This window comes from Schistocerca piceifrons, chromosome X (genome assembly GCF_021461385.2).
Source record: "Schistocerca piceifrons isolate TAMUIC-IGC-003096 chromosome X, iqSchPice1.1, whole genome shotgun sequence".
Classification (NCBI taxonomy): domain Eukaryota; kingdom Metazoa; phylum Arthropoda; class Insecta; order Orthoptera; family Acrididae; genus Schistocerca; species Schistocerca piceifrons.
Genome location: NC_060149.1, coordinates 460,843,211 through 460,867,181, shown reverse-complemented (window position 1 = coordinate 460,867,181; position 23,971 = coordinate 460,843,211). Strand labels below are relative to the sequence as shown.

Genomic DNA, 23,971 nt, shown 5'->3' with positions numbered 1-23,971 from the left:
GGGTCCGGCTACGGCTGTGAGTCACCAAGAGACTGCCTAACTGTTGTAGATAGGACAGGTGCTGTACTGGTTGCGTGTCTTCAGACACTCAATGAAAGGCACCTGTGTCGTATTTTTATAAAGATATTGTGAGCATGATTTACTAGCACTGATTTCTAAAAGCGTTATACAAATGTGCAAGTGATATTTATTGCTGTGTGCGGCTTACTGGAATCCTTAATGAAAAAGCAAACTTATCACTATTTACATTCAGCTGGAACACACATGTGGAACCCCACTGTACCCGCCGGAAGATATTCGTCCAAATAAGCAATACGAGGAGTGAATCTTAATGCAAATGAGACTGATTCAGTGGTTTTCAATATTTTGCGTGGTGAACTTAGTTTTCCAAGAAAAATTTCACTGCCGTGTGGGGTGGCCGTGCGATTTGAGATGCCTTGCTTATTTGTGTCGTTGCCAGACATGCAGAGCAACTTGGCAGTGTCGACAGTACATCAGATTAAAACTTTTATATAACACTGAAAAACAGACACCATTAATACGTAAACAATATTTCATTGGTGTAAACACTGCAACTAATTCAAGCTACGAAATTTGCTTTTGAGCGTGTACCTGTTAACACGAAACATGGAAGATATTCTTTTTTTTCTCACTGGCAACAACAGAACATGACTTGCTAATTAAAATCATAAGTAACAATTCCGATAGATACGAATTAACCATCCTTTATCTGAAACAGGTCTCATTTAACACACTGTGCTCAAAGTTTTCCACTGATATCCCTTAATTTTATTTCCTTCCAAAGCTCAAGTTAGTTTCGTCTAAAAACCATTGATTTCTTTTACGATTCATGATGCCACTTGTTGCACAAAAGTGGGAGGCCTGTATCAAAGAGAGTGCTTGCAGAATTCATGTGGATAGTACCAAGATCATTCGAGAGATGGAGCTGGCGTCTTCGCTGGAAGGGCGATCTCTACTATCAGCCGAAGGCTCGCTCGCCAGCAGCCTAACGCCTTACTCGACCTTGACAACGCAAAGCCAACTCTCGTCATTCTCGTGCTGTCCGCTGTGTGACGAAGACGTCTGCTAGTGTTCAGTGTTGGCATATACTTGTGATTTGCTATCTGACTACAGACATGGAATTCTTCTCTTTCTTACTAAGTATTTTTGGTAAGTACCATTACTCAAAGAATAACTTCTTTCCACTACTCCAGTTTTGATCTGACTCCGATTTATTGGTTGTTGTAAACGGTCTGTAAGATGATTTCAATCGGTATCTCAAAATACTGCTGCATTTATCAATTTCTGGGGCTCATTGTAACGTGCAATTAATGTTTTCCAATGCCAGAGAGGATGAGCCGCTATTGAAATAATTTCGAAACTTTGGTGACAGGATCAGAGGTAGCAGGCAGAGAATAAAGCCACACAAAATATAACGCTGAACTAACTTATTTAAACCTATGCATGTGACGAACTGATCGACACCTTAGACAAATATTTCTTCCCGTTATTTTATAGCTGAATGGTCATACTCATATGTAATCTACTTACTTGAAGGATAGGCCAGTTTATGGTCCCCTATTATGGACAATGTTCTTACTTACTGTTTGTATTTGTTGCTACAATAATATTGTGACTAATTGTTAGCAAAGTGAAACATGGTACTTAATTTTCATTTCCTGTGAGTACTTACAAATTACCATCTGTTTCAGTTTCTACAGCTGTACTTAAAGAACCGACCACAGATCCCAGGAATTTCACACATGTTGTTCCTGAACATGAGCTGTCTGATCGTCAATATTAGTAAGTATTACTATGTTCTTACTCTTTGCTGTCGTTCCACAAGCTTTCATATGGATGATACTAGATATTACACAGGAGTGAATGGACTTTGACGTTATGGGAATGCATTCTTTAAGTCTGCTCTACAGACATTAAGTATAAGGCTCTGTAAGCACAATGAATTCGCTCTATATTTATGTCCTATAATTACCATGTAGACTTTTGGTAATTTTATTCAATTATGAATCGGTATTTGGATAGCAGGCAATATAGGTAACGAGTTACAACCTCCTTTTACAGATAATTCACTGTTACATTGATTTATAACTGAGCAACATCAGAAAGTGAATTAGATTACTACCATGCATTACATGATACAGGAGGTCATCACTATTATTTGTTACTGTAGTATGTTAGGGCAATTATATCCACCAATATTCACTTCTGTATAGTACTGGCCATATTTGCCTAATATTACAATGCAATGCATGACAAATTGTGGCTAATTGCCACAGGTGAAGTGTATATTAAAAGTAACAAACTGATTTCTCTTTACATATCACAAAACGTAGTAAAACAAAGCATGGACATATACTTCACTTCCAGTCATCTTAATTCACTAGCTAACATGGGTGAACCAGTACCTGACAAATTCATTACCAGAGTATGTCAGGGTTTGGCATATAGACTGCGATATGTACTTTTAATACTAGCAACATCTTTCATAGAATGCATCAATAAAGACAATGAAGTTAAGTTGGACTGTAATGGTAGCTACCTATATAACACTATTCTCGATTACAACATGTGGAACATTGCATAGGACTATCATTTAATCTTCTAGTGCTACATTATTTTACAGCTATATAACAATTTATAAAGGAAGTTCCAAAACTATTGTATAAGCAAATCCTCTAAGTCTTCTTTGCTAATTGCAAAATTGGCATTATCACATCACTGTTATTCATTTAATATTTTTCAGTAGCTATTACGATTTTTATCTGATGTGGCATTAAAATTAGCTAATTTCTGTCAAACATTACTAATAATTTTACTTTTTGGGCTTTCAGCAATGGTCCAGACTTCAGCCAAGCACCTACAGGGTCACTGAAAGTAGATAATGCTGCATTATCTGATGACATGGATGACCTCACTAAGCTAAATGATGAACTTGATTTGACAAAGGAGAATACTCATCTTGAATCCACAAACACACTGAAATCTGGAATGGACACCAAGGAGCATTTTCAACAGTACACCGCAGAAACATCTGCAGCTGAAATGGAATACCTTGAACAATGGTATGATGAGTTCAGTATGGCAACAGGGCAAGGTGATCAGGACTCTCGTACACCTCAATCAGAGCTCAATACAACAGTATGGAATGAAACATCAGGATTGCAGGTGGAAAACACGCCCTTGTCTACAACTACCATTATTCTTAAAGTAGCCTTTGTCATGCTAATATTATTCAGTTTTGCTCTAAACACTGCAGCTATGTGGATTATGTTGAGCAAGAATTTTACATTCCTCTCCATTAAGTACAATGTTACATACAGAATGAAGTACAGTAGTGCAGAGCTGCTTACTGTAGAAAACGAGGATACAGTATCTGTTTAAAAAGCGCAAACCTCCTCCTCCATAAACATATCGATCATAAACCAAAAACCAACTGCCCCCTCCTCCTCCTCTGTTCCCCCAAACATAGTCAGTTTTTATTTCCCTCTCATCATCGTCTACCACCCCCATCACCCCTATCTGAGTGTTTCATTACTGATTATGTAAACACACACACACACACAAATAAATGAAAATGGAAAATCTTCTTCCCTCAGAAACACCGTCATAGTGGATACGGTAATGTTCAATTGCTTTGAGGTTTGTACCACAGAGGACAACTGTATATCGGAAATCTATGAACTCTTGCAGCAAATTTAGGTATATGTGAAGTGAGTCGTACACTAAAATGTGTGACTACCTGGTGGTTTCACAGGAGCCTCCAAGTATTTTTCATTGTCGATGTTACCACTTCACTTTTATACATTACCCTTGGCCATTTTTATGGAAAAGGAGAATGTCAATAAATTAACAATTTCAGGGGACCATGAGCTTGTTACACAATGTGGTGTACAAAGCAAATCGCTATTTTGCAAAACTGGCTGAATATATAGTCTTGTCAAGTTTATCACTTTTGCTTTGTGTTCAATGTATGGAACTTTTTTATAGTCACAGTTGCAAAATTATATTGATTGTATATCAAAATATAATAATGCTGTGTACCTCACGAATAGCTTCATGAGAACATGAGACTGCTTAACAGTATGTTTTATAGAATAGAAGGTTGCCTTACCAGAGCATAATCCAATGGTACCACTTTTGATTTTATATTTAATGTATCCAACGTTTGTGTACTTACACTTATCAATTTGTAATGGTTCTATAAGAAAATAAATAGCTTTTGAATAATTTCTGTCAACTTAAATTTCTTTTTTACCTTTCTAATACTGTTACTATCAAATTGCAATTCTTATGAACTGTATTACCATTACTCATCTGTTCCTATGGAAAAGGTATTATACATGTTCTGGGCACTGTTTATGAATTTCCTTAAATGTTGAAATATAGAATTTTTCTCTAATTATACATAGAATGGACATTACACAAAGATTCAGATTAGTGGCTACATCAGTGTTATCAATAGTTACAGTGATCAGTTAGGCGGAATGGAAGGTAAAGCCATTGAGGGAAGGAGAGAGAGAGAGGTAGTTGTCACTGTATAATGTGTATCAGAGTAAACATTATACTGAAGATGAAACTTACATCTTCAGTCCCTGGTTCACATATAAGTTAATGATGCCATTGTATCTATCTAAATTCAGTGAATGTACATTTACTGAAAATTATGGTGAAGAAGTGGCACACTTGTCTATGTACTTACTCCAAAATGATAGATTAGATTAGATTAGATTAATACTAGTTCCATGGATCATGAATACGATATTTCGTAATGATGTGGAACGAGTCGAATTTTCCAACACATGACATAATTAGGTTAATTTAACAACATACTTAAGTTAATATAACAACTTTATTTTTTGTGTTTTTTCTTAATTTTTTATTTTTATTTTTTTAATTTTTTTATATTTTTGTTTTGTTTTTTTTTCTTTTTTTTCTTAATTTATATCTAAAAATTCCTCTATGGAGTAGAAGGAGTTATCATTCAGAAATTCTTTTAATTTCTTCTTAAATACTTGTTGGTTATCTGTCAGACTTTTGATACTATTTGGTAAGTGACCAAAGACTTTAGTGCCAGTATAATTCACCCCTTTCTGTGCCAAAGTTAGATTTAATCTTGAATAGTGAAGATCATCCTTTCTCCTAGTATTGTAGTTATGCACACTGCTATTACTTTTGAATTGGGTTTGGTTGTTAATAACAAATTTCATAAGAGAGTATATATACTGAGAAGCTACTGTGAATATCCCTAGATCCTTAAATAAATGTCTGCAGGATGATCTTGGGTGGACTCCAGCTATTATTCTGATTACACGCTTTTGTGCAATAAATACTTTATTCCTCAGTGATGAATTACCCCAAAATATGATGCCATATGAAAGCAATGAGTGGAAATAGGCGTAGTAAGCTAATTTACTAAGATGTTTATCACCAAAATTTACAATGACCCTTATTGCATAAGTAGCTGAACTCAAACGTTTCAGCAGATCATCAATGTGTTTCTTCCAATTTAATCTCTCATCAATGGACATACCTAAGAATTTGGAATATTCTACTTTAGCTATATGCTTCTGATTAAGGTCTATAATTATTAATGGCATCATACCATTCACTGTACGGAACTGTATGTACTGTGTCTTATCAAAATTCAGTGAGAGTCTGTTTACAAGGAACCACTTAGTAATTTTCTGAAAGACAGTATTGACAATTTCATCAGGTAATTCTTGTTTCTCAGGTGTGATTACTATACTTGTATCATCAGCAAAGAGAACTAACTTTGCCTCTTCATGAATATAGAATGGCAAGTCATTAATATATAATAAGAACAACAAAGGACCCAAGACTGACCCTTGTGGAACCCCATTCTTGATAGTTCCCCAGTTTGAGGAATGTGCTGATCTTTGCATGTTACGAGAACTACTTATTTCAACTTTCTGCACTCTTCCAGTTAGGTACGAATTAAACCATTTGTGCACTGTCCCACTCATGCCACAATACTTGAGCTTGTCTAGCAGAATTTCATGATTTACACAATCAAAAGCCTTTGAGAGATCATAAAAAAAATTCCCAATGGGTGGTATTCGGTTATTCAGATTATTCAAAATTTGACTGGTGAAAGCATATATGGCATTTTCTGTTGAAAAACCTTTCTGGAAACCAAACTGACATTTTGTTAGTACTTCATTTTTACAGATATGTGAAGCTACTCTTGAATACATTACTTTCTCAAAAATTTTGGATAAAGCTGTTAGAAGGGAGATTGGACGGTAATTGTTGACATCAGATCTATCCCCCTTTTTATGCAAAGGTATAACAATAGCATATTTCAGTCTATCAGGGAAAATGCCCTGTTCCAGAGAGCTATTACACAGGTGGCTGAGAATCTTACTTATCTGTTGAGAACAAGCTTTTAGTATTTTGCTGGAAATGCCATCAATTCCATGTGAGTTTTTGCTTTTAAGCAAGTTTATCATTTTCCAAATTTCAGAGGGAGAAGTGGGTGAGATTTCAATTGTATCAAATTGCATAGGTATGGCCTCTTCCATTAACAGCCTAGCATCTTCTAATGAACACCTGGATCCTACTATATCCACAACATTTAGAAAATGATTATTAAAAATATTTTCAACTTCTGACTTTTTGTTCGTAAAGCTTTCATTCAATTTGATGGTAATACTGTCTTCCTCTGCTCTTGGTTGACCTGTTTCTCTTTTAATGATATTCCAGATTGTTTTAATTTTATTATCAGAGTTGCTGATTTCAGGCATGATTCACATACTCCTGGATGTTTTAATAACTTTTCTTAATATAACACAGTAGTTTTTATAATTTTTGATAGTTTCTGGGTCACTACTCTTTCTTGCTGTCAGATACATTTCCCTTTTCCGGTTACAAGATATTTTTATACCCTTAGTAAGCCATGGTTTGTTACAACGTTTCTTACGAGTATATTTAACTATTTTCTTGGGGAAGCAGTTTTCAAATGCATTTACAAAAATGTCATGAAATAAATTATATTTTAAATTGGCATCAGGTTCACGGTACACCTCATCCCAGTCTAACTGCTGTAGGCTTTCCCTGAAATTTGCAATTGTTAAATCGTTGACTGAACGTACTACTTTGGAGGACAGTTTAGTATTGCTGAATGGAGCTATGTCATATATTGTAACTAGCTGTGCACCATGATCAGAAAGACCATTCTCAACAGGCTGAGCATTTATCTGGTTAAACTTATCTTGGTCTATAAAGAAGTAATCTATCAGTGAGCTGCTATCCTTTACCACCCGAGTAGGAAAATCAATAACGGGTGTCAAATTGAAAGAACCGAGTAATACTTCAAGGTCATTTTTCCTATTACCCTCTTTCAGAGAATCTACATTGAAGTCCCCACAAATAATAATTTGCTTCCCCCTGTCTGACAGATAGCACAACAAGGACTACAAATTTTTCAGAAATAGATGAAAATTTCCTGATGGGGACCTATATACAGTTACAATTATAAATGTGCCTTTATTTAATTTAAGCTCACAGGCAGATGCTTCTGTATGTTTCTCTACACAAAATTTTTTTGTTTCTATACTTTTTGCACAATGATAACTTTTGACATATATGGCAACTCCTCCTTTCTCCATATTTTCTCTCATTACATGTGCAGAGAGCTTATAACCACTTACATTTACCTTATCCATATCGGTAACAATGCGATGCTCAGACAGGCATAGTATATCTATTTCATTCTCAGTTTCTAAATCTTCTAAACAAACCAGAAGCTCATCTACTTTATTCTTTAAACTCCCAATATTTTGATGAAATATACTTACATTATTTTTAATTATACTTTTATGAGAACCTTTCCTTATTCTAACATTTGCAGTACTCTCCTGTCTGAGTTTCTCATTGTGCTTAGGCCTAGTTCCTATACCAGTGGTCACATGGTGTTCAGAGAGGCAGATTATGTCAACTGGGTTGGGTGACTTTAATTCATCAATGCAATTACCTAGGACTGAGATACAACTTGGTGGAGATAAAATTTCTGGTGATTGGTGAAAATTTAGAATTGGTAGCTGTGATTGGTGATCCAATGTGCTAGAATTGTGCTGTTTAATTTCTTTCCTAAACTGAAGATTTGTTTCAATCCTGACCTCTCGTAGAACTTGACATCTTTCTGTCGTACCTATCCTAAAAAAGGTGCTGCTCTAACACCTGTAACCACTGGTATTTTACCATTCATGGCAGTGCCTCCCCCCCTTAAATTTCCTGCTATTACCCCAGCCAGTTTCCCCTTCCCTTTCCTGTTGAGATGTAGGCCGTGCCTGGTATAGTCCCACCTACTGAGATAATCAACAGGAACCACACCAATATGAGCCCCCGCACCCGACCCAAGCAGCCGTTCCAACTCCAAATTAACTCTCCCAACAGAAGAGTTCAAATGAGGCCGGTCATGGCGTCTCAGGACAGATACAAATTCAACATTGGTGTGTCTCGATGCCGACGCATCTGTTCTAGAATGCAGACACTTGCTACAGATGCTTGTTTTAATGTAATGGAGATAACCTAAATTACATTCATATTATTGTTTTGCAGACATATTAATTTACCTATACAATAATTCTCATATTGAATTATTATGTTTCCTTTACTTCTGCTGTTACAAATACAACAGTTTGCTGTCAGTATTCAGAGTACTCGGTGAACTGTCTTCCTATTGTGTACTTCCTTTTCCTCATAGGATGACCAGCCTATACCTGAAGGAGAACTGTAGGCCCGTTTTAATTTCATTTTCATTTTATTTTATGACATATATAGCAAATCAATGGGTTTGTATGTTGTTTCATTAGGAGAGCATTAAAGGAAGTTTTTTAAGAGTACACATCAATGATCTGAAATTAAATGGGAATGGTAAGTGAAAAATCATTCCAATACCAGATAATCTGTATTACAATACGTCTAATGCAGTTTATGTGATTTTTACTACAGAATAGTGGTAGCTTAAGCTTGTGATGTTTGAATTAATAAAGTGTTAATTTGATGGGACACAGGTCAGTGCATACAGATTCGGAAACACAATAATAATAAACTTAAATTTTATTTTAATTTGATAGTGTATTAAACCATGAAGTAATACTGATAAAATTTTATTACTGACACTAACAATGGTAGATGAATTTTCTAGCTTCTTTCCTAGTCGGGAATTACTCTCTGCTGGTTCACAAGGAATATTTGTAGCTCAGAAAGGAATCTGAGAATATTTCATGAGGTTTCATATTAGAGTTGTGCACATTGCTGTTTAAAAATCTAGAAAATTTAGTCACTAAGAAACACAAACTCTCCTACAACAGTTGGTTTTTATTGGTAGGGATTTAATAATCGGACCTGTAGTGTTAATTACTCCCACTCCAAAGAGAAAAACGCCATTCATCTGTATGATAACATATTAATTGCTGAGGTTGCGCTTTCTGTAGTGCATTAATGATAAATGTGAACAATAGTGAATGAAATAGGTCCTCTCCTTGCTAGCAAACACTTTTGTTCATTTTGTATAATTCTGAAAGATCGTGCACCAAATTATTGTCATATTCAGTCTCTTTTATTGTTTCTCTTCTTTATTTTATACGTTATGTCTTCTGTGGCTGCCAGCAGAAGGCAGCAAATACTCTAAATTTATGCGGACTGTCATGATGATTGCAGATGATCTGTCCTTAGCTGCATTTATTATTTGCTTGCTAATGTGTTGTAATAAATTTTATATTTAAAGAAACATTTCCTCATGTTTCCTCATGACGTCACGCACTTCGTATTGCAAGTTTGTATTTCGGTCACAGGAACGAAACAACAATCAGAACTCATAAGTAACTATTAGATAACGCCTTATGAAATGCCAAAATAATAACAATAGTTTATTTATCTGGCAAGTAATAAACGAGTTCTACTCGGAACAGGTGCTCTGTGGCTGTGATGACATGGTCTATTAATTCATTCTTGCGCCTGATTTTTGTTGGCATGACACCTGCTATGGAAATAAAGAGAAACAATCAAGAAAAAATCTCTTCTAGATTAAACTGTGGTCAACACATGTTTTGAGACTGAGCAAGTAGAAAAATATTGTGTTCTTGCAAGGACAAGTTCTTTAATTCATCATTATTTTGTGCAAGCAAAGAGAGTGAGCACAAAATTCCATTTCGATAGAAAAGTGTGAAGTGCAATATTCTTATTCTTGAATAGCCATTTGCTTGTGAAGCTCCCACGAGGTAAATGTCTTTCCTTTCTCTGTACAGTATTTAAGAGTACGTCTTCTAGTACTTAATTATTATCTACATATCTTGCTCACTGTTGTTATTTCAAAAAATACGTTCTGCTATGGGCTAAAATATCACGTTACTGAAATTACTTGATACAAAAACTACAAATATACGAACGCCATATGAATGTATATCGTGGCTGTAAGAATTCGGTATGATACGATTCTGGTGCTCCTAAATGGGTGGAAAGGGGGTAGGGCTACGTCTCTGGGTACTCTCCAGCCACAAATTACGTTTATGCATGAACAATGGAACAACAGTAGTTTTCGTCACGCGAGTTTGAGGCAGGTGCTGCAACATTATTTTCCAGATACTTTCCATCGGCGAAATGTCAGGTGAACGTACAGGCCACAGGTTCGAATGGTTCAAATGGCTCTGAGCACTATGCGACTTAACTTCTGAGGTCATCAGTCGCCTAGAACTTAGAACTAATTAAACCTAACTAACCTAAGGACATCACATACATCCATGCCCGAGGCAGGATTCGAACCTGCTACCATAGCGGTCGCCCGGCTCCAGACTGCAGCGCCTAGAACTGCACGGCCACTCCGCCCGGCACAGGCCACAGGTATGACAATATTGATCGCCATATATAACAATCTAACTCTCAGGTTTCATGCAGTTTCATATGAAAACGAGATACGTTGCATCTGGCCGGGACAACACCGAACAAAGCAGGTCGCCAGGTTCTTTTACCAGAGAAGTGTCAAACAAGTATGCATAAACAGCGTACGACAGGTTGCAGATGGACTCGTCTAACTGTACTAAATTTTGTTGCAGACTGCAAGTCATGAACGATGCTCATGTGCTCCTCAAATATGACATAATTTTCATGATGTGTTCACTAGAAAGTCCCTGAAAGGAACTACAACTAACTGTATACAGAAACTTCAAACACATAAATCTGTCTGAACTTACAAGTGAGGTGCAAGGAATAGTGCGTGGGACGACTTCATGGTTTCACTAAGAAACATATCCCGCTATAAGATAGATATGCTTCCCAAGTTACCGGAAAAGTAAGAAGGAAACCTGCATCGTGGCTAACTTATGAATTCAAACAGCTCATGAATTTCATATACTACACATTGGGCATACAAACTATGCCGTACACATGAAAGACTGTCATCTCGTCATTGGCCATAGTTCTTTATAGTTGGTAATTATGAACAATGAGTGTTATCGATACGCATTTCACTGACCAGTGCTATGAAAGCGAACTCCTTGTCAGAAACAGACATTTGCAGGGCGACAATGTTTGAGGTCTGCACTTAACAGGATGCTGCTGATTTTGTATTAGCGTCACAAACACAAGAGAGCAATAGCTCACCCCGATTTCTTTCTCACAATAACTGTGAATCACATGGTTGTAGCCGATGTTGTAGGTGTCACAAAGGGAAACGGTTTACCAGGTAGATCTGTTCTTTCTCGTGTCACAGTACGCACGGTACCCTCTTTGTTAGGATTTTCAGGGGGCCTTGCCTTTGTCTCAATTTGGAAAATTTCACAAAACCTGGAAGGAAAATGAGGCTGTCTCTAACTCACGGCAGCTCGGACTCATACTTGTTCTGAAACTAGTTCAGAATAAAACTGTCGAAGGAATTTTATTCGTCATGTGCAGTTCTCTGCGTTGTTTGCAGTCTGGATCACTAAAGAATTGGTACCTCGCGTTTTCAAAGTCACTTCCTACTCGTACACAACACTGCGTGTAAGATTTGCTGAATAGCCTGCCACTACCCAGATGTTGTTTCGGACACACGAAGCAGTGTCCGAAAAGCGATAATACTCCGAAAATACTACACTAAATAAGAGATAAACATCGTCTCGGAGCGTTCATCCACGTGACGGGCCTCTCAGGCAGCTCTGTAGCAACGTATTCTTTCGGGCGAGCCAGTACCTTATATGGCAACATCCCGCCCCCCTTCCTCCTTACTAAACATATGCTTCCGTTCTCGCGAGCACATTTCATTTACTCTCTTTTGAAATTGAATGAAATCATACTAATAGCGAGAGAGCACTCTGTCTCATTTGGTATTGTCTTCTATTATCTACTTTAGATTACTGTAAAAAATAGTTCTTATCCCGAAGGCTTAAAAACTTCCAGAAGTATTTTGTGTCATTTGTGATATCTCGATCTATTGCACAGTGAACTAGTACGGGCACTCCCCTTTGACATGGCCGTTCCACACGCTTTTAAGCTGACGGAATGGTCTACCTGCGCAAAGACTGTTCAGTGTTCCCGCGTGAATGCTACACCTGTATGATTTCCGGCTGAGTGACTCTCGCACCTTCCCTCATCTGGCAACTCACCACCCTCCATACCTAACTTTCAGACGCTCGCCTGCGAGTGACATTTCATGTGCTCCCTCCAATGTTAATTGGAGTACAAAGTAAATAGTTTATACATGTCGCCCTGTGGGTGCCGTGAAATGCTTTTCTTTAAAATTAGATGTAACCCTTAAATTGTTACTATTATTATCAAATGCAAGAAAAACTAGAAATAGTGGAAGATAAATTTGCACATTACTGAGTAATATCGTTGCTACGTTGCTATTCAGAAATTGCTGTCCATAGGAATGTACCATATGTATGTTAATAGTACTTTATTTAGCTCACAATTACACCTAGTGTAGGTATTCTACTTGTATCATGTCCTAGTTTAAGCTTTTCTTTTCTGTAGTGTAGCATCTAAAGATGGCCATTATTGTCCGAGACCAGTTAAGACTGTGTCTTTAAAAAGTGATTGTTTCAAAAATTAAAAGTCCTTATTGTAAGTCAGACACCATCTCCTTAAATAGAATGTAATTTATTCCAAATTAATGTTGTGTTGCTCACGGAGGGTAATAATTCTTTTAGAAATAACTAGCAGTCAACTGTATTCAAGTTTTGACACTGTCTATGAAGTTTATTGAAAACACCAATTATTAACGTACATATTTTTTCGACTTAATGCAGTGGAAGATGAAGTGAGCTCCAGCAGTTATAGTAGAAACACTAACTACAACTTCTGCGTTTTCATTAACACTCTTGACTCCACAGTCTTTGAACTATAAAATTGTCTCATCTTGAGGAAAAATTTCTTTCAGCATGTCTAAGAGCTTTTAGCAGACTGGTCTTCACGAAGAAAGCTAGTGTTTTACGAGTAATCTTATCCTCTAATACTAACTGAGTGGAGCGGTTCAATAGTTTGAACGATACTTCTATATTGGGGCTTCATTGTATATGTTCATTACCTTTACTAAGTTTGAAAACTGACTTGTCCAAATTATATTCATTTTCCAGTCTTTTCTATATCGACCTTCAGTTGTGGTCCTCAAGTGAAAATTATCAAATGGCCATCGCTGGAACTATAAATTACTTCTGTATCTGGGAACGCTTTGATTTGTATGGGGTTGACAGAAATATTTCTATACCTGAGTCATGGATGACAAAGCAGCAAACTGTTGTATCTGCTGGAAATGGTTCCCTCATTTCTGTTCCAGCACTTCATATTGACGACCGAAATTTTCAGTGTTCCATCTCCATCAGAACAATGACACAAATGGGACATTCCCGGAACTCATTGTTGTTCCTGAATGAATTTCCTATTCTTCTTCTAGCCTGAACTGAAACGGAGAGTCATACTCGCTTCTTTAAAGAGGAAAAGAAATTAACGATGAAACAGTAAAGGTTTACTGTTTTCAGAAATCAAGCATATTCAAGTACTCTATTGTTTTACACAGAAATAGCCTTTTAGTACAGCACTTGGCACAGTTCGTAGCCCAAATATCCTCAAAATTTCATTTTATGTAAACTCCTGTTCTAAAGCTAATTGATCTAATAATTCAGAGTACAATCTGCTGGTCGCCTGAAAGTGGTAAATTATAATACTGCACTTTCCATGTGGATTTGGAATACGATAAAAAGCGCACAATCCACGTGCGGCCGAAACAAAAGAGACATTTCAAATATTTGACGTCACGCGAGAATTCACATTTAAAGCCATTCCCACATGGTATGTGGCAACTAATGTTGACGCGTGCGCAGACAAGATATCCAGCACCATGAGATATGGCGCCGTTAGAATAGGGTCTGAGTTGGTTAAAGTAATTTTGAGCTGTAAGTGCTAGCCAGCGGCACTTGTCAGCCCTACTTGATTCACAAACTACACAGTTTAATCACGGAAAGGGACTCTCATGTAATTCCTAGGTTAGCTCTATTACAACACATATTTCCTTTCTTCAGCATATGCTAGTGGCGTATATAAACGAAAACTTCAGTAATCGTGAAATTGTAATACCGGGTCAGGCACGGCGTGCCAGACTACAGGCGTGCAGTGTGTGCGCTCCGTGGGTGGCTGAAGGCCCGGCCTGTCACTCGGCCTTGCTCAGTCCTTCTCGGAAGTACACGGAACAGTGCGACATTTCTTTTAGCATTACGGTGAGGCATTTTTCGGTCAGCTCAATTCTCTGAGTTCGGCAGAATCGTGGTGTCTGCGCTGATTACCTTTCATTTTTTATTTGTGCTATGAAGGACGTTTACAGGTTGAGTGGCTGTTTGCACAAAAAGAGGCAGTCAAACGATATGTCGTCTCAATCCTTTAAAATAAATGGGGGTGACATATGAGAGGGATGAGAATTCTCAGTTCGTATAAGTAACGAATACACATTTTTATATGGTACGACATTGCAATACCATACAGAACGAATTTAAATATTTTGATGATCGAGGAGTAAATAATTACGACGATCGACAGATGTGATTCGTAGTTCTTCACATCATCAAGACTTTGTGCAAAAATTGCGGGCATGGAGTACGTGACGTAATTGGTGGTGCGAATAGTAAAATTACTGATGTCGCACACATTATACTATTACCAGGTGCAAGAGTTTTGAATGGAGGCGTTACTAGAATGATTTTTCGATTTAAAACTCACTGTTGTGGAATTTATGAAGGAAAAAGAGTTCTAAGAACGAATATTAGACCGTAATGGGTTGCTGACTGGGAATTTTAAGTGGACTAGACTGCTTACTGTCCACAATAAAGTACTGCAAGGTAACATCTGTCATATTTGAAGGGCATGCAATTAAAGAGAAAATCGAGTTGAAGAAGGGACACATTCCGACAAAGACAGTCCAGTTCCCTAAGCTCACAGGTGTTAAAGCAGACGTGAGGACTGAAGAATGAATTCTAGCCTTAAAAGAATTAGAATGATAGTTTTACAAAGGTTTTGTGCACACCGTCAGTTTTACCTCTGTTTTCGAGCTGTCCTTGATGCCGTTTCAGTTCAACGCGCCCTTGTGCGTGTGCATGTGTAGCTGATCAGCAAGGCAATCCCAGTTTTATCGACAAATACCTTTAACGTTAAAACTGTCCAGGATGTCTACATCGCTTTCTTCAGGTAGAGTTTCCAAGTCTCAACAATGAGCTTGGAGGAGTACTACAATATTTCGATCTATATATTTGTGTAAAAGACCGTTTTTCGATTATGAAACTAAATAAGTCAGGATTACTTGACGACTTGAGGGTGATTCTCTGTGAAATTGTCTGTGTCTGTCCAAATGCCGATAGTTTGTACCAGTAAAAAGTACGCTATGTCTTCATCGAGCCCAAAATAATTAAATAATACGGAAAATTTGTTTTGTTTGCGACGTCTGTTGTTGAGAAGTGTCAAGTAAAAAACAAAGTCTCATGTCATTTAAATGCTGTATTTCCTCTTTTCCACTCCTCACGCTCAGACTGCGTTGCGTGGTGGTAGATGACATGTGTAGCGAGACTGAGTGCATTGGCACTCGTGCCTGAGCGTGACTCACGGGGTAAAATCTTGACTGTCCCTGGTGTAATAAGAACACGTGAAAGACAAATGTTCACTCAGTAATGACATCAGCTTATAAAAGCTCACCAACTCGAACAAACCACTTCTGTCGACAGCAAACTATTTACATAAAGCCAAATAATATAGAAATTATTCCTGTTAATTTCGTAGGGAACTCCTACAACATTTTATAAAACGCGAAGATAAAAAGAAAATAGCATACAGTAGGACACAAACCTATCACCTACCCACATTCAGTTCCCTAATGCTGTGTCTCAATCAACTATGCTATGCTGCAACTCAGCCTCAGATAATTTAATATTCTTTATAATGGGCTTCTAAAGTCTTGAAACACCGAAGTATTATTGACAGCAAATCCTAACAAGAACGACATATTTTTATGAATCTTCTTCTGCATTCCTTAAAAGAGCTTACTCTTATAACACGCGAGTGATAACGTGAAAGTGACTAAATACAAAAATCCTTTAATCAGCAATATGACGTTTCCCGTCATTTTACTGTAAAAAATCTTATGGATAACGATTCGTCCTCGAGACATTCAATGTGCTGGTGCTTTGAAAAAGCATATATTCATAGGGTGTAATGCATAACAACAGTCCATCTCATTTGGACTTCTGCCGAACGCGACAAATACAATATGTCGTGTTACTCTCTGCTTGTGACGTGGGGAGCCTTCTTGTTTCATATTGGTTATGACTTACATGGCACGTTTCCGAAATATCGCAAAGCCTATTTTTTATTTCACGTGACGAAATGGCTCCTCAACATGAAACAGCAGGAAGCGACGTCAAAAAACTTATACAGCACCACGACAACGTCAGCTAACTCGTCCCGTGTGCCGAAGGCTTAAGCAGCGTTCCAGACAGAGGAAATTCGATACGCGATGCTACTCGCCATTCGACACAGAAGTAACCAGCGTCAGCGGAGTACACAGAGGCATTGTTGTAGCTGCTTAACAGGTTTATACTACGGCGGCATCAATAGAACAGCGACACGTATCTCTGTTGAATCGCCCAGTGCAACACGGGCTGCTTGTCGCTCCGTACAACTCGTGTCGTACGACACACAGCGAGGGGCATTTTAAGTCATCCGATGTGACTAAAAAGAACTGTTTATCTAGATAAAGCAAATTTGGCATGCCATTAAGTCAGTATAACATGCAAGTAGCAAGGTGTACTAATTAGGTAATTCTGAGAAAATCTTAAGAGAAGTTTTACGCGTATAATATGTAACTGAGGTACACGTTGGTCTAGTGATACTCGGCTCCCAGGCGTGTTGAGGAGTGGACGTGCGCGGGACTTTGTGTGGCGTTCCGTGTGCGGGTCGTTATTTACTCAGATGTTCAAATGAGTGTGAAATCTTATGGGACTTAACTGCTGAGGTCATCAGTCCCTAAGCTTACACATTATTTAAACTAAATTAACCTAAGGACAAATACACACAACCTAGCCCGAGGGAGGACTCGAACCTCCGCCGGGACTAGCGGCACAGTCCATGACTGTAGCGCCTGAGACCGCTCGGCTAATCCCACGCGGCGTTATTTACTCGCGCGGGTAGTGGTACGGAAGTGTAAACATATCACCTCGAACGACTATGGCGCTTTCTGATAGAAAGACCACAATTAAATTAATATTCCACGCCCAGTACGCACTAACTAAGGTATACGAAGCAGAGCGTTTCCTACGTGAAGTAATGCACGTCTATCCACAGGAACTTCTCCGTATGCATCTTTCGATTGTATCCAGCACAGTTTACCTGAAAGATGTCGATGAAGCAGCGTGCGAACAGCTTATTCACCGTTTCACCGACGGATATCGTTTCCACCACTCGGCCGGCAACGTGCGTGTAGTGACTGTCGATCATGCAAGACTCGGCGTTTGGACCACACGAATCTTCGAGCTGCCGTTTCAAGTTCCGGCCATGCTTGTCGTGAACGCGCTGCGGCCTTATGGAAAAGTACTAAGTCACGTGGAACAAATGTGACGTACGTTCTAGACTTGTCCTGTTCTGGATGTAGTGCATCAGGTGCGACTCGAACTACACAAACACATCCCGTCGTGCGCGACGATCGATGGTTGTCGAGCGATCGTTATTTATGACGGTCAGCCGCGAACTTGCTCCATGCGCGGGGAGGAAGGGAATGTCCTTCCTGAATACCTGCAGAGACGCATCGTCCAGATATCACGTGCAGAGACGACGCCTACATCATAACCAACGACACTGCCTATTACACAAGTTGGGGCAGCGAGGAACATGACGGACGCGGACGTTGTTTCGTTCCAGTTAGGGATCCCCGCGGGACCGATTTAAAAACCCACGATGACGCTGCCCGCTTTAGAACCGTCAGCGTGCTCGGCAGCAGCGGCCACGTCTGCTGTTCAGCCATGTGAGGAAGGACAGTGACGGTCAGACGGGCGACGTGGCGCTTACTGGATTAAACGTCTGCAGAATACGTCATCGTACAATCCAGTGACCCAGGTGTATCAGACACGATTGGTGGGGTAGTATGGACGATAGGGGCCAACGCCTGATTTGGAAGGGATCTAGAGAGAAAAAGTAAATAAAAAAGTAAAAAAAGAAGAAGGTATAATAACAAAAAATTTGGTTAGCATTCGGGCACCGTAGGACGAAAAGGGATGGGGTGACAATTCGACTCCCAGTCGCACATGAATTTTAATCTACAGTGTTTTCATCGCTGGTCGTATTATTTAATTTGTGTGTCATTTTAGAGGTAATACAATTAAAAAACCTCGTGTTTTTGCATGACATTTTAGTGAATATCATGTTATTTGACTTTTCGCCATTTTTAATTAAATTTAATTTTTAGAATAAACATATTCATACCTATCTACAAGTGAACGAGGAAATACATAGCCTTTTCCTGAAAATTTATGTGTGTCGTAATTTGCGGAATCCCTATACATGCAATGTGGGAAGGTACCTGAAACCATTTTGCACCTTGAAGCATCGAGCTGCAGACACGGAGGTGGCCCCTTTTGGCAGTTAACCTACATAGCGGTGAGACGTTCCTAATGTAGCAAGAAAGAATAGTGTAGGCGCAAATTTATTGGATAACACAGAATTTACACTTGTACTACAAAAACTAAAGAGGCTCCCTGCTCTTCGACTACTGCTGATAATGAATGTAATGTGATGCTTAATGCACTTGCAACACATCTGTTAAAAGATGCATTCGTATACTGGAAAAGTCTTCTTCAAGAAGCGTACCTTATTGATACAGAGCAATCACCGACGGTTTCTGCACATGAAATTGTGACTGGAGAAGTACTGTACCATTCTGTTGTCGTAATGTTAGGAGCAAAGAGACTTATTACTGACTGGGAAGTCATTCATTCCGACGAAGTAGATGAAGACTGTCTATTTCGTGAAGTTGACGATATTTATGATTGGTTGGTTGGTTTGGGGGGTAAATGTGCCAAACTACAGCGTAATCAGTCCCTTTTCCTCACGCAAACAAGTCTCAGGGTAAAACAATTCCCCAAAAAAGTAGGGGAAATTAAAATGCCGTAAAACTAATGGGGAACAATTCTGAGAGAGGAAATGAAGGAGACTAACCAAAAGAGGAAAACGTACACTAAGAGGAAAAGTAGTGGAAGGTATTAAAATAATATAGCAGTTGGCTTCAAATGGTTCAAATGGCTCTGAGCACTATGGGACTTAACATCTGTGGTCATCAGTCCCCTAGAACTTAGAACTACTTAAACCTAACTAACCTAAGGACATCACACACGTCCATGCCCGAGGCAGGATTCGAACCTGCAACCGTAGCGGTCACGCGGTTCCAGACTGAAGCGCCTTTAACCGCGCGGGCACACCGGCCGGCAGCAGTTGGCCTGAGGTGTCTGATCACAAGAATAAAAAAGGGTGAGCGAGTCACTCCGCAACACTCTAAAACCTCCAGCTTAAAAGACAAGGCGAGAGTAACACACATAGGGAAAAGACGAACACTAAGGCAACAAACAGCAAAGGAAGAGTAAAGAAGAATTAAAATGGAGGGAGGGTGGAGGCATGGGAGAGAAGGCCAGATGCCAACCCTTAGATTGTGTGATAAAAACAACCCTCACAAATAAAACGTAAAACTAAATAAGCCGTTAAGGCACAGTCACCGAACTCCGGAGGCAGGATGCTGGGAAGCTTAAAAGAATGCCACAGAGCGGCTAAAATTAGACTGTCCAACAAGATATGGACGACAGCCAAGAGGCAACAACAGTGACATTGGAGTGGGTCCTGCTGATGGAGTAGGTGACCAAGGGTAAGCCAAGTATGGCCGATGCAGAGTCGGCAGAGGACAACAGAGTTCCTGTGAGTGGCTCACATTGATGGCGGCAACACATTCATTATCTCATTGACAACACGGAGTTTATTTGTTGTACTGAGAGTTTGTCATTCTGTATCCCAGATCCCAACAACTTTGCCGTGTAAGAGCGATCAGAGTTCATACTTCGACAGTCTGATATCTACAGATGGGTTACCGGTAGCTTTTTGGCTAGTCTGTCAGCAAGTTCATTGCCCATGATCCCAGCCGGCCGCTGTGGCTGAGCGGTTCTGGGCGCTTCAGTCTGGAACCACGCTACCGCTACGGTCGCCGGTTCGAATCCTGCGTCGGGCATGGATGTGTATTAGGTTAGTTAGGTTTACGTAGTTCTAAGTTCTGGGGGACTGATGACCTCAGATGTTAAGTTCCACAGTGCTCAGAGCCATTTGAACCATTTTGAGCCATGATCCCAACTTGTCCTGGGGTTCGAATGAAGGACACTGAATGTCCACTGTTCAAATGGCTGAGAGCACTATGTGTCTTAACATCTGAGGTCATCAGTCCCCTAGACTTAGAACTACTTAACACACATCCACGTCCGAGGCAGGATTCGAACCTGTGACCGTAGCAGCAACGCAGTTCCGGACTGCGAAAGAAGCACTGGTCGAGAGTTTGTAGGTTGTTTCAGGAGTCACTACAGATGACAAAGTACTCACTTGTGCAGGAGTGGATATGCCCTAGAGCCCGAGAGAGGGCTAAAAAAACTCTGCAGTGAAAACACTGCAGCCATTCGGCAAAGAATGCGTGAATGTAGGCGAAACCAACGTGACCATCGACCATAAAGCCATTAGTGAAGACAATTTCTGAACCCTGGAAGTCGCCGAGAATAGAGATAAGGCGCCAGGGGTCGGCATCAGGTGTTATTGAGCCTTTTGGGCCTTCCAAAAGGTCCAGACGAAGCTCTGGCCAAGGCATGGAGCATGGAGGCGGTCGGGAGTGGACTCGCAGGGAAGGTGGTAGAGGGAAAGTTTTCAGTGCATTAAGAAGTGACTGGACATGGACTTCTTTTGGAATCCATGATCTGGGCCTCCTTTGTGGGAGAAGGATTGGCATGTTAGGGAAAAGAAACAGGTAATGTGGATGGTGAGGTGGGCGGTATAGTTCGCAAACGGTTGCTGTCACATAATTCGCAATGGAGGAACGCCAGCTTATATGAGGAGGCTGTCCACTGGGCTGCTTGAGAATGCTCCCGACGCAAGCCAAACTCCACAGTAGTGTGTAGTGTTCAGCAGCTGCAACGCCTAGGGCGATGTGGAACAATGCACCAGGCTCCCATAGTCAAGATGGGACTGCACAATGGCTTTGTGCAGCTGGAGCGGTGTAGGGCGATCAGCATCCCAGTCAGTGTGGCTCTGGCATTGAAGAATAATTAAATATCACCAGCTCTGTTCCTTAAGCTGACGAAGTTGGGGAAGCCAAGTGAAGTGGGCACTGAAGACCGATCCAAAAAAGCTGTATGTCTCCACTACATTAAGTAGTTGGTCATTGAGGTAGATTTGCGAGTAAGGGTGGACAGTACGATGATAACAGAAGTGCAAGACCCAAGTTTTAGCGGCTGACAACTGAAAGCTGTGGGTGAGGGCCCATGAATGTGCCTCTCATATTGATTTCTGCAGTCGACATTCAGCCTCACCAAAAGAACGGGAGGAGAAGGAAATACAAAAATCGTCAACATATAAGAGGGAAGATACAGAGAACTCCACTGCTGCTGCAACACCATTAACAGCAATTAAAAATAACGGGAAACACAGACAGAGCCCAGCAGGACCCCATTTTCTCGAATGTGGGGCGAACTGTGTAAAGCACTGACTCAAACTCTAAAAATGGAGAGCGACAAAAAGTTCCATATAAATATGAGGAGTGGGCCCCAGAGAAGCAATTCATGCACAGTAGTGAGGATACGGTGTCGCCAAGTGGTATTGTAGGGTTTCATCAGGTCAAAAAAGCTAGCAATTTGGTTTTGACGCCGGGAAAAGGCCGTTTCAGTGGCGTACTCCAGGTAGACCAAGTTGTCATTGGTGGAGTGACCTAGCCAAAAACGGCCGAGGGAGGGAGCCACAAGGCTCCGAGACTTGAGGAGCCGACACAACCGTCGACTCACCATATGTTCGAGCAGCTTGCAGAGAATGTTGGTGAGGTTTATAGGACGATAGCTGTCCACAACTAGCAGGTTCTTCCCAGGCTTTAGCACTGGAACGACGATACTTTCCCTCCATTGCGACAGCAATTTCGCCATTACTCCAGCTGCTGTTGAAGACGGAGAGGAGGAGGCACTGGTAGTACGCTGACAGATATTTAATCATTTGAGAATGGATGCTGTCTGGTCCAGGGATTGTGTCAGGACAATCAGCAAGGGCACTGAAAAATTCCCACTCACTCAAGGGAGTATTATATAGATCAGAGTGGCATGGAGCAAAAGATAGGTGTTGACCGACCGCTGTTTTAGGAGACGAAAGCTGAGGTGGTAATTCACAGACAAAGAGGTGCAAGCGTAATGCTCGGCAAGAAGCTCTGCCATTACGTCTGGATTGGCAGAGACATCTCTATGCGTGGAAAGTCCAGGTGTTCCTCCAGGGGTCTGATATCCATAGAGTCATCTGAGCTTTGTCCAAACCTGCGAAGGAGATGCATGTGATCCGATTGTGGATATGTATCGTTGCCAAAACTCCTGCTCCCATTAACTGATGAGCTGACAGACCTGGGTGCAGAGCTGTTTGAAGGCAATGAGGTGCTCGACGGATGGATGGCGCTTATGATGTAGGGTGGCCCCCCTACAGTCAGTAATGGCCGCAGCGACATCTGACGCCACCAAAGCACCGACTTCTGTTTGGGGCAGCCGGATGAATATTCAGTTGCAGCAAAAATTGTAGTAGTGCTGGTCTGGATCACCTCATCGATGTTACCACGCAGTGGAAATTCAGTTCTCAAAACTTCACCATGGCTGGAATTCTTGATTCCACCCCATAAAAAGTGATGAGCATTAAAACTGCCCATAAGTAGAAAAGGTTTGGGGGAGTTGGGAAATTACTGCAGCCAACACATGGTGCAGCACATCATCATTTGGAGGAAGGTAGCCCGCATCTCGTGGTCGTGCGGTAGCGTTCTCGCTTCCCACGCCCGGGTTCCCGGGTTCGATTCCCGGCGGGGTCAGGGATTTTCTCTGCCTCGTGATGGCTGGGTGTTGTGTGCTGTCCTTAGGTTAGTTAGGTTTAAGTAGTTCTAAGTTCTAGGGGACTGATGACCATAGATGTTAAGTCCCATAGTGCTCAGAGCCATTTGAACCATTTTTGAGGAAGGTAGATGGTAATTTCCTGCGTTGTCCTCACACTGACAGCCACAGCTTCTAAACGTGTTTGAAGGGTCACAGGGTCGCTACAAACAGGGGTAAGGACACAATGCAAACTCAGCCTAACAGTCTGTCACAGTCAGAACGGTTTTTGTAGCACCCCTGATAGCCACAAAGGAAGGGAGTCCGCATTGGGGGAAACCAGGTTTCCTGAAGGGCAA

General features: G+C 40.3%; 1 protein-coding gene across 1 annotated transcript; it reads left to right on the top strand.

Annotated features, from left to right (window-relative positions):
* The first annotated feature begins 1,079 nt into the window (after nt 1-1,079).
* On the top strand, nt 1,080-3,568 carry LOC124721126. Its single transcript, XM_047245943.1, has 3 exons — nt 1,080-1,170; nt 1,713-1,803; nt 2,853-3,568. Exons 1-3 carry the CDS (start codon nt 1,137-1,139, stop codon nt 3,400-3,402), a joined length of 675 nt encoding a protein of 224 aa, XP_047101899.1. The 5' UTR covers nt 1,080-1,136; the 3' UTR covers nt 3,403-3,568.
* Nucleotides 3,569-23,971: the final 20,403 nt, after the last annotated feature.

Coding starts and splice junctions, on each gene's coding strand:
- LOC124721126 (XM_047245943.1), top strand. CDS start 1,137: ATGGAATTCTTCTCTTTCTTACTAAGTATTTTTG. Junction 1,171..1,712: donor TTTCTTACTAAGTATTTTTG/GTAAGTACCATT, acceptor CATCTGTTTCAG/TTTCTACAGCTGTACTTAAA. Junction 1,804..2,852: donor CTGTCTGATCGTCAATATTA/GTAAGTATTACT, acceptor TTGGGCTTTCAG/CAATGGTCCAGACTTCAGCC.